This window comes from Candoia aspera, chromosome 7, assembly GCF_035149785.1.
Source record: "Candoia aspera isolate rCanAsp1 chromosome 7, rCanAsp1.hap2, whole genome shotgun sequence".
In the NCBI taxonomy this organism is placed as follows: domain Eukaryota; kingdom Metazoa; phylum Chordata; class Lepidosauria; order Squamata; family Boidae; genus Candoia; species Candoia aspera.
In genome coordinates this window covers 61,892,795-61,903,875 of record NC_086159.1, presented here as the reverse complement: position 1 = coordinate 61,903,875, position 11,081 = coordinate 61,892,795, and the positions used below count along the sequence as shown (strand labels likewise).

Genomic DNA, 11,081 nt, shown 5'->3' with positions numbered 1-11,081 from the left:
AGTGAGGGGGTCCTTACAGTTTTAATGCAGAGGTTAAGGGAAACAATAGATGGATTCCTGCTGTGTATTTTAATTTTTGTATTTATGATGGAAATTCGTTTTTAATTTATTTTAAAATTGTTTGACACCCAGAGACACTTGCTGAGGTGGGCAGCCGTACAAATTGAATAAATAAATAAAAAACAACCCCACTTAGAGACAGGATCAAGTGACTATAAGTGGCAGGGTTCAGCCCAAAGGCCAAATGGAAGGCACAACTGTACAGTTGAAGCTCCATCCTTTTGTCCATGCATGCAACCTCTACACTTCGATTACAAGTTACACCTGCCATCTTGGCTTTTTGCTCTGTCCTGCAGACACCCATAGTAGGTGGATGCTTTGAAAAGTTCACTTAGCCATCCATCCATTTCCCAGACTTTGAGAAAACTGGCCATTTTTGGAAAGATCTAGCACTCTTTCAAAAGGGCACCCAATTGTCTATCTTTGCAATAGTTTCTATGGATTGCTGTGTTTCTAAGGAGTCTATAGAAGGCCTCACCAACACTTTGGAAAGCTGTGGTCATGCAGGGACATGCTTCTGGGAAAGCCAGGGGTCCTGTCTTTTCTGCAGCCCAAGCCAAAATGGCCATGGAAGGCCCTTTCTGAGGAAGCATGTTCTGCAGCAGCCAAGGGGAACTGCACAGTTCCCAACCTCTGACTGCGTCCACATCCACAACACTCAGAAGCATCCTACTTTGCATCCAGGGGACAAATGTGTTGGGAGAAGGGGATAAAGCATTACTTTAAGAGTGTAGGCTGCTCAGCTGCAGACATACCAGATAAAAAGGGCTGCAAGGCATGGTTATGCAACAGCTAAGGAAGATGTGACCACGACCGTATAGTTTTATCCAGTGTTTCTCAAACTTGGCAGTATGCTGGCTGGGAAATTCTGAGAGTTGAAGTCCACACATCTTAAAGTGGCCAGGTTTGAGAAACACTGGGTTAACCAGCCACTACTGCACCTCTATTAAGCCTCTCTGCATTACTGGCCTCTTGGCGCAGCCCTGGCGGGTTGATGGCAGGACTCATCAGTGAGGATCCGGAAATGCCCTAAATTGACAGGCAAATCGAGGGATACTCTCTGTTGTTGTTGTTATTTCTAGGTTTATATACCCCGTCCTCGGATTGGCTAAGTCTCCCAGTACCGTGATAGGGTGAAAGCCGGAGGCATGTTGCTGTGGGCGAATTTGGATAGGTTGAGTGGAGAAGCCGTGGGCGGGACTAAGAGCTGCATGACAGGCGAACTGTCGGGACGGTGGCGGAGAGGGCGGGGCCAGTGGATGGCCGCAGCTGCGTGTGGTAACCGTCGCCTCTTCGGTCGCTGGGGGTCGCGCGTCCCCTCGTCAGCATGGAGGCAGCCGCCGCCTCGGCCTCGGCCCCGGCCCCGGCCCCGGGGTGGCTCGGCGCTGTGCGGTTCGATAACCGGGCCCTACGGGCTCTGCCGCTGGATCCGAGCGAGGAGAACGTCCCTCGGCCCGTGCCGGGCGCCTGCTTCTCCCGGGTGCGGCCCACGCCAGTGCAGTCCCCGCGGCTGGTGGCCGCCTCCGCGCCGGCTCTGGCTCTGCTGGGCCTGAGGGAACCGCAGACGCCGGAGGAGGAATCGGAGGCCGCGCTCTGCTTCAGCGGGAACCAGCTGCTGCCGGGAGCGGAGCCGGCCGCCCACTGCTACTGCGGCCACCAGTTCGGCAGCTTTGCGGGGCAGCTTGGCGACGGCGCGGCCATCTATCTGGGGGAGGTGTTAAACCCGCGTGGGGAGCGCTGGGAGATCCAGCTCAAGGGCGCCGGACTCACGCCTTTCTCCCGGTAAAGAGCTGCTTCATGTGACGGGGGTGGGGGATTAGCTGGGCTCCCCAGCTGCTGGACTGCATGGGAGAGGGAGAAGCTACTTGGGTTTCATGAGGTGCGGTGACTCCTGCAGCATGAAGGGGGTTGGGCTTGATTGCCTCCGAGGTCCCTTCTTCCAACTCTACGATTCTGTATAGCAGGGTTTCTCAACCTTGGCAACTCTAAGCTGAATTCTGGAAGTTGAAGTCCGCACAGCTTAGAGTTGCCAAGGTTGAGGAACCCTGCTGTATAGGATTTGGTTCCTGTTCTCAGCCAGGGCCTTTGTCATCTCTACTGAACTGCTCTGAATAAATAGGCATGGAAGCTAATTATGGGCTGAAGCAGTTAATTGTCAGGAATGCTTTAATTTAGATTGCTGAACAAAATGAAGTTGGACTCAGAGGCCCTGATGTCTCTTTCCAGTTCTTGATTTATTCTCACTTCCCTAACTGGTTTGTGATCTCCGTTACACACACAGAATTCTTTTTCCAAACAGGCAAGGTTTGATTTGCATGCCTTTGTATTTTCTCTAGGTGAATAGTTTCCCCTGAATAAAGTATAGGATTGAATTGTATCGAGGTCAAAATATATCTATTGTAGTTTGATTGAATGTGTTGTTTCTATATAAGCCACACGTGTGGAAGCTGTCACTCATCAATAGTGTGACAACTTCCTGCAAGATGGAGAGATGGGCTACAAAAAAATCAATACTGTGGCCATCAGATACTAAATAGGTCACAGTTGGACTTTAGTCTGTCATTTGTTAATGCTGGAAGCTTCTAGGTCAATCTTGTGTTAGTTTGCTAAGCTCCTAGGTTGTGGATTTTTAAGGAAGGTTATTAAAAATGAAATTGCTTTCTGACTATTTAGAATTTATACCATAAATTGGTGCCTATGTTTGTTTAATTTCTTAATTACTGCTGCCAAGTTGGGGCCAAGGGGGTTAAGGCAATCTAGTATGCCTCCAAATTTGGTGTAGTATTGAAAAGATGACTTTTTTGTTACATTGCAGAAAGAATATTGTCTGTATCTAGGAGTACTTTCAGAGTTCTACTGCTGTTGAATCACATTCTGCAGCAGTTCCATCCCTTCGCCCTTTGGAAAGTGGAAAAGGAAAGACGTAGGAAATGTGGTTGGGGTACAAGTGAAAAGCACAAAGCCTTTTGGTTGTTAGAGCTAATGTCTGAAGGAAAGATTATTCTATTCCTATATATTTTCCAGCACTAATCTGTCTGCTGTCAAAAAGAGCCCTCTTTAATGGGGTTTGTACATCACACTAAGCTGTAGTTTATTTAACTATGGGATACCAAATAAATCAACCAAGTTGAGTTTGCACTTGTTAAATTATAAGCTATAATTTGATGCTACATCAAAATTAACAAATTACATTATAAGTTAGTGTGATGTGGGAACCAAATCTTTTTTAAAAGCCTCTGTGATTCTGATCTACCAAGTCTGTTAGGTGTCCCTCTTTTTTCTCCCATATTTTTTTTACCGTTTTCTGTTTTCAGCTGTGTTTCTAGAAGAATGTCAGAAATGGTCATTCCACAGTTGTACACTATTACTGTTTCAAACTTGAGTAATCAAATTGATTACTGAAGCATACATTCATACTTATTAGGTTGGAAATACTTTTTAAAGTATTTAAATATTTAAAGTAACAAATTCATTTTGGTTATGTGAGCCATAAAGAATTCTTAATATGTAGGATGATTTCTGGCCCTGTCTGCTATGTTCAGTTTTGAGCTTTGAGGTTATATTATATTTACAAATAGTATTTTACTATTTCAGGCAAGCGGATGGTCGTAAAGTTCTACGATCAAGCATAAGAGAATTCCTTTGCAGTGAAGCTATGTTTCATCTAGGAATACCAACAACCAGAGCAGGGACATGTGTAACATCGGATTCAGAAGTTATTCGGGATATATTTTATGATGGGAATCCCAAAAAAGAAAAGTGTACAGTTGTACTAAGAATAGCACCAACATTTATTAGGTAATTGTTGTGGTTGGATATAATATTAAACTTGATGTTCTCTATAACTGAATGTGATATGGATAAATTGCTACCAGGATAGCAGTTAATCAGGTACACAGGATTTTTGCCTACTGCCATGATAAATTGTAAATGTTCAGCTTCACTGTTTTCTGGGATCACAAAGCTACGATGACTAGTTTTTATTTGTTAGACTAATATTTGGAAGATGCATTTTTTGCAACCCAATGACTGGTTTCATTTCTGAATCGTTATTTAGCTATCTCTTTATATGTGCAATAGATTTAGAAATTCTTATCATTATTATATCAGACAGCAGTTTATTTTCATTTTATACTTAAATGTATTTGAAGAAGTAGTTACAGAGAAAAAAATCTTACTGAAATATCTAGATACCCTGTGAATGGATGTGAGTAATTGACAGTCCCTTATTTTAAACAGGTTTGGATCATTTGAAATTTTTAAACCTGCTGATGAATATACAGGGCGTAAAGGTCCCAGTGTTAATAGAAATGATATTAGAATACAAATGCTTGATTATGTGATCAGCACTTTCTATCCAGAGATTCTACAAACACACTCAGACAATAATATTCAGAGGAATGCCGCTTTCTTTCAAGAGGTAAGATGAGAGCTAGCTGACAATTTAAAGCATTCACTAAGTTAATCTACATCCCTCCTTCAAAGGCATTCAGGGTGGCTTTTTAATAGTTATTAACACTATAATTATTTTAGGCTAATTCCTCTCAGTTCTTTATCTCTGAGTAGGAATTTGAAAGGAAGATTCCTATTCACAAAGCTTGTTTAAATAGCAGCGGGCCACTTCTCAATCTCTAAATGTATGGGTTGTGTTATTTCAGATTACTGTATTTTCTTGTTTTAACAGAACATTCCTGAGATTCTCATTTCATTTCAAGTTTATCTTGTGCTAATTGTATAATTTAAGATTTTGGAAAGTACTTTTGAAGGTTGTTGACCTGCAAAAAGAACAAAACGTTATTTATGGCCCAGTGAAATTATATTTCTGTATACAGGAAAAAATAAGATCCCACTGCACCATTTTCTTCTCTGATGCCTATGTGCAGGGTATCTTCCAAAATTAAAGCTCTATTGGATACTGAAATCTCAAACTCTATGAATACTAGAATAGAAAATGCTCAATATGCACATTTGTTTACCATATTATTATCAACACAGCTCTTCCAAAATACAATTCAGATTAAGAGAGCTTGAAAACTAATTGGTGTATATTTTAAGGTATCAAGGCGGACAGCCAGGATGGTTGCTGAATGGCAGTGTGTTGGATTTTGTCATGGTGTGCTCAACACAGATAATATGAGTATACTTGGACTTACAATTGACTATGGACCTTTTGGATTTATGGACAGGTTAGTGTAGCTCAGGTACATAAAATGTATCAATGCTATCTTGCAATTTTAGTCAATTTCTTTCCAATATTTTTTAAATAGTAATCTTTAGTGGACACAGTGAAAGAAATTGAAGCATGTTGAATTATTATTTAAGATAAATTGTATTCTTGCCATGCAGTATGTTTAAGTATTGTGGAGTTAGTCCAAAATGATTAATTCTGTATATAGAAATCCCACTCAGACAACCTCCTATAAGGTGGAGAGATGGGCTACAAAAAGATCTTGTCTCTAACTAGTAGACCATAGTGAAAGGCTGAATGACATATAAGTATCTGTTGAAGTCGTTGCTTCGGATAGCAACGCTATCTGGATGAGTATGATGATAAAGTGATAAAATGAATGTGATGGCAATTTTAATATTCTGAAATTTCTTCCATCTGTACCTATCGTTTGCAACTTTGTGTTTTGTACCTGTCTTATATTTGATTAACTATTCTTGGAAAGAGATGTGTACAATCTTCAAATATCTAATCTAAGTGCTTCCTGCAGTATTTAATGATACTGGGCTGTTTATCCCTATCAGTTACATATTGTCTTGTATAATTTTATATCTTTTATATCTTATATCTTTTCTAGGTATGATCCTGATCATATTTGCAATGGATCTGATAACACAGGACGATATGCTTATAATAAGCAACCAGAGATTTGTAAGTGGAATCTAACCAAATTTGCTGAAGCCTTAGTCCCAGAACTTCCACTGGAAATCAGCATACCCATTCTGGAGGAGGAATACAATGCAGAATTTGAGAAGCATTATTTGCAAATCATGAGAAAGAAACTAGGTTTAATTCAGCTCCAGCTGGATGATGATGATAAGCTGATTGTTGATCTCTTGGAGACTATGCACATCACGGGTTAGTATGTATTATATTCATATTCTGAATACTAAAAAACAAAATCATCCATTTGACCACACGCATTTGGATAATTTTGATACATGAAAAATATTACACATGTCAAAACACTTAGAACTCAATTACAGAAAGCTGAAATTAAAAATTGAATCTCTGATACGGCTGAACTGAACATTCTTGTTCTGTTCTACAGGTGCAGATTTTACCAATACTTTCCGCTTGCTGAACTCTTTCCTTGTGGATTCTGATCCTTTAAAACTAGAAGAGTTTCTAGATCAGATTTCAAAGCAGTGTGCATCTTTGGAGGAACTGAAAGTTGCTTATAAGCCTCAGATGGATCCCAGGTATATTGAGCCATGGGACAGCACTGGGAGAGCATTGATGCTGTGTCAGTGTTTCTGGGGGAGAAGAGTAATTTAATAATTGTTGACAGATCAAATTTTATATATAAAAGTATAGTTATGGAATAGATAAACATGAAGATTGACTGCCAAAGAACAACACTGCTGTTATAATGTTCTTAGAGTTCTGGCCAGGGGACTGAAATAACATTTTCTTCTATATAGTGACAAGAGTTACTTGTTGAGATGGGCAGCTATAGAAGTCAATCAATCAAATAAATTTATATTCAGCTGGAGATTTTAAGCTATTAACCGCTAGAACCAATTTGAGTTGAAATTAGCAGACATTAGGGTATGCTTACTAACCACCCACATTACAGAAATAAGTCTCAACATGTCATTTTAACTCCAAGCACCCTTGGGCCTAAAGATTACACATTTATAATATAAGATTACAAATTTATAATAGGACATGCTCTTTCATAAGCATTGACAGGGATGAGATGGAGTGGCTCTGCCATAAGGTCTCTACTTTTTTGTTGCGCATATCAGGATTAAGAAATCGGTGTAGATGAAAGACAAAAGGAGAAGGGAAAACAAAAGATGAATTGGGCAACTAATTCATAGATACCCTCCAGAACAGGATCTCCCTGTACAGTTCCCCTCCAGTGGTATTCTGGAAGGTTTTGAAAAGCTAGTGGTTTTCCCAGACCTTGGGGCAGGGTGGTTGCTGAACCAGGCCAGTTCTCTTTTGATGTCTTCTGCATGCTTTTTCTGGCCAGATACGACCTTTTTCCTCAACTGTGATTGTTCTTCACTTTTTAAAGTGTAAGCCACCCAGAGTCATTGGGAGTTAGGCTTCTGAATTTAATACCCCCCATTTTTTTTTTCCTGGCTGGAATATACATGTAGATCAAGGGAAGAAGGGAATAGGGTAGAATAACCAATACAAGGAAAGCAAGCAAAACCTGCTTTGTGGTTCCATTCATGGTGGAAACTGTCCTTTTGCATGTTAAGGGTCTTTGAGGGAAGAGTCTGGAATGGTGCTGTCTGTCATGTTACAGAGTTGAAAGTACAGATAAAACAGTAAAATATAAGTCTGCCCACTTTTATTTAAACTTGCTTTTAGAACAGTGTTTCTCAAACTTGGTGACTTTAAGACATGTGAACTTCAACTCCCAGGATTCCTCAGCCAGCATGCTGGCTGGGGAATTCTGGGAGTTGAAGTCCACATGTCTTAAAGTCGCCAAGTTTGAGAAACACTGCTTTAAAAGGATAAAAAAGAAATCTTGACCAGTATAATGCCTGAAGATAGGTTATCATATGGAACTAGTGGCATTTTTTTTCCTGTTTCCCCCTTTTCTTTTTCTAGACAACTTTCCATGATGCTAATGTTAGCACAGTCTAACCCACAGCTCTTTGCCTTAATTGGAACGAAGTCCAATATCAATAAGGAATTGGAACGAATAGAACAGTTCTCTAAGCTGCAGCAATTAACAGCATCCGATTTAGTCAGTAGAAATAAAAGAAACTGGAGAAACTGGCTGCAGAATTACAGGTGAGGCTATTTACATTTTCTTTGCTTTAGTAATGTTAGTGGAGGGTTTTTTTTTCCTTTTATTGAAATATGTTTAGAAATTACCTAATAACAGTTCCATCATTGTCCTGTGAAGTGTGATGAATGTTTGTGTCTAATACTATTACATAACTTCTTATTTTTCGCTTGTTAATATTACCTATTTAGCTAAGCCCTATGAGATTTATCCTGTATTGCATATTTTTAGAATATATTCAAATTATTGTCCTTCCTTTAACAGTCCCTTTTAAATGAAGCGTTTTAGGTTTTTCTCTGTGGTGATCTAGGCACTCACTTTTATGTGCTTTCAGAGTTAGGCTAGAAAAAGAAATGGAGCACATCAGTAATACTGACACCTGGAATGATGAGCGTCTGAAAATTATGAATGCCAACAATCCAAAATATATTTTGAGAAACTACATTGCTCAAAATGCTATTGAAGCAGCAGAAAATGGTGACTTCCTGGAGGTAAACAGTTCTTTCCCCATATTTATATGTTTATTTTCTTTGCCCGCCCATCTCATAGCAGGGATTCTGGGTGGCATACCGGAAGTTAAAACCAAGCAACAATAAAATCAAACAACCAATAATTCACATCACCCAAGTCCAGGGTCAAGAAAAATCATTCCAGATTTGCCACAAAAAGCAATACAACCAGTCAACCAAATTCTTGTGAGAGGTGCAGGGGGGTGACTCCACATTCATTCCTGTGTTGGTGTCTTGTATCCTTCCTTTTCTCTGCAGGTGAGAAAAGTCTTGAAACTCCTAGAAAGGCCATATGAAGATTCAGAACACGTCGGGGAGGTATCTGAGGAGAGGGATGAGGAAGAAGGCGTAGTGGTGGCAGCTGCTGCCGTTGCTACCTGCAGCTCAGGAACCCAGGGGAGAATCTCATACAGCAGTAAGCCTCCACTATGGGCTTCTGAACTCTGCGTGACGTGATCTTCGTAACTGCCTTGCTAGAGTTTTCCACAAAGAGGTTGCAAAGCTCTTGTGGGTGGAAAGGGTAGCAAGGTGCAAGAGAAGTGCTATTAAGTCTGAAACAGACCATTTGGATGTTTTCCTGTCTCACCCGAGCCACGTTTATTTTATCAGATGTGACAATCAGTCGTCCAGGCACCCACTTCATGTGCTGGGAGGCCGGGCAGGTTGAAGTTTTATCTTCTCTCTTGAGCAGAAGTGCTATTATATTTTTATGCATACTGGCTGGTGAACATCCAAATGAAATCTGTGTTTGTGAAGATAAAAATACGAAACCCAGACGCTGGGTGTATTTTTGTCTGAGAACGAGCTACTAGTGCTTCAGAGCCATGTTTTTAATTTTTACTTATGCGGGGATATTTTGATTCCCTCTCAGTGGGGAGCGAGGTTAAGCACACCACTGCTTTGATTTTGAAGCTGTGTTTCACTTAAGCGGGTTGTTCATTGTGAACCTTTGTGACTCGATCATGATTGTTGAAAAATTATCACTGGGCTTTAGGGAAATAGCAGTACTTTGCACTGTAAAAAAGCAAATAGGTGCAGTTCAGAAAAATAGTTTCAACAACTACATCGCATGTGGGTGAGGATAATCTACACAGAAATGGATGTGCATCCAGAAACCTGAATTGCTATCTCCATCTCTTTGTGGATTAGGAAGCATACAACAAATTATTCTTTGCTTTTGGTTCAGGGCTGTATTCTGCTTTCTGGGTCTCTGCATGCAGTTCCTTTCACTGAATGAGGAACACTGTACACCTTACTCCCCAAAAAATAGATTTTCAAAGTTAATGGCACCAATTACTTGTTGGATAGATGAACAAACTGAATTTAGCTTTGCTACTCCTGTCCTCAAGGGGTGATTTATTAGCCCGCTGATTAAAGGAATATAGCTCAGAGGGGCACCTTTAAGCTATATTGCTGTAGTAGGTGAAAATATAAATGGCTGATTTTAAACAAGCCTTCCCCGTTCCAATGTTGCATTTTGTATGAGTTGTGTATTTTTTGTGTTTCAAATTTGCTACCTCAGGAGAGTTCCATTTTTCCACTTTTTGCTATTTGGGGTTACTGCCCAATTATATTTTAATTACATTTAACCATAGCATTCAGCATATATTTTAGTTAAAGATCATTCAGCAAAGTAACTGGATAAGAACATACCTTCTCTTACTGAAGAATATCACTACAATAAGTGTCTCACTGGGTGACTGGCAATGGCTGCAGTTAGAGGACATTTTGTCATGTTTTCACTGATTGGAGCTGTGATGTATCTCAAAGGAGATGTTGTGTTCTTTCTGCCTTAATAATGAATTCATTGATTATATTGATGAGAAGTTGACAAATAGATAGAAGAGAAATTCTGAAAAATAACAATCTGGACTATTCTTTTCCATTAAGTCATACTATTAGAAGGTCTTATTTTATGGCTTTGCTTTTGGTACTTGTTTGAATAAAACATAATAGGACAAAATATGTGGATGAAAATACTCAAGTAATTTTATTGGGTTTGGGTTTCAGTTTTTTGGCAATAAAAATGCACCATGTGAATGTTTTTACTATGCTTTAAGTATTGCACTCTGTCTTTTAAATGAGTGCTATGATTTTCATCATAAATCTGCAAGCTATCACCATGAGCTATATTAATTGAAAATAAATGAATTTGATCATTTTTATAGCAAAGATTGTCTCTTTATTTTTTAGAGTAAGGAAATCAGGAGATGGAATAGATGAAATTTATCATGTGCAACAAATTCCTAGTTTTTTGAATGGCACTGTAGTAAATTGATCCCATGTTGATAGGCCTGAATGGATGGAATTCATTTTATTTCCCAAAGAGAAGGGGTTGCTGGGGTTGCATACTCCTTGAAGACTACTTGTGTAAATGCAGCAGAGTTAGAATGATGTTGCAGAACATGTTTTTGGGAAACCTGCTAAGAGGAAGGTTTTACTGATTACTGGGGCTGCATTGCTCTGGGCAGGACTGAGAATTCTGACTAGGGAATTAATTCTGGGAGGTGAAGTCCACATATCTTAAAAATTG

General features: G+C 39.8%; 2 protein-coding genes across 2 annotated transcripts in view; one reads left to right on the top strand and one right to left on the bottom strand.

Moving 5' to 3' along the window:
• The window catches only part of HDAC10 (histone deacetylase 10), an 84,761-nt gene that overhangs the window by 20,359 nt on the left and 53,321 nt on the right, over nt 1-11,081 (bottom strand). The window lies entirely within an intron of this gene.
• On the top strand, nt 1,372-10,708 carry SELENOO (selenoprotein O). Its single transcript, XM_063307910.1, has 9 exons — nt 1,372-1,842; nt 3,655-3,858; nt 4,300-4,480; nt 5,116-5,246; nt 5,865-6,145; nt 6,339-6,489; nt 7,859-8,044; nt 8,374-8,530; nt 8,807-10,708. Exons 1-9 carry the CDS (start codon nt 1,388-1,390, stop codon nt 9,011-9,013), a joined length of 1,953 nt encoding a protein of 650 aa, XP_063163980.1. The 5' UTR covers nt 1,372-1,387; the 3' UTR covers nt 9,014-10,708.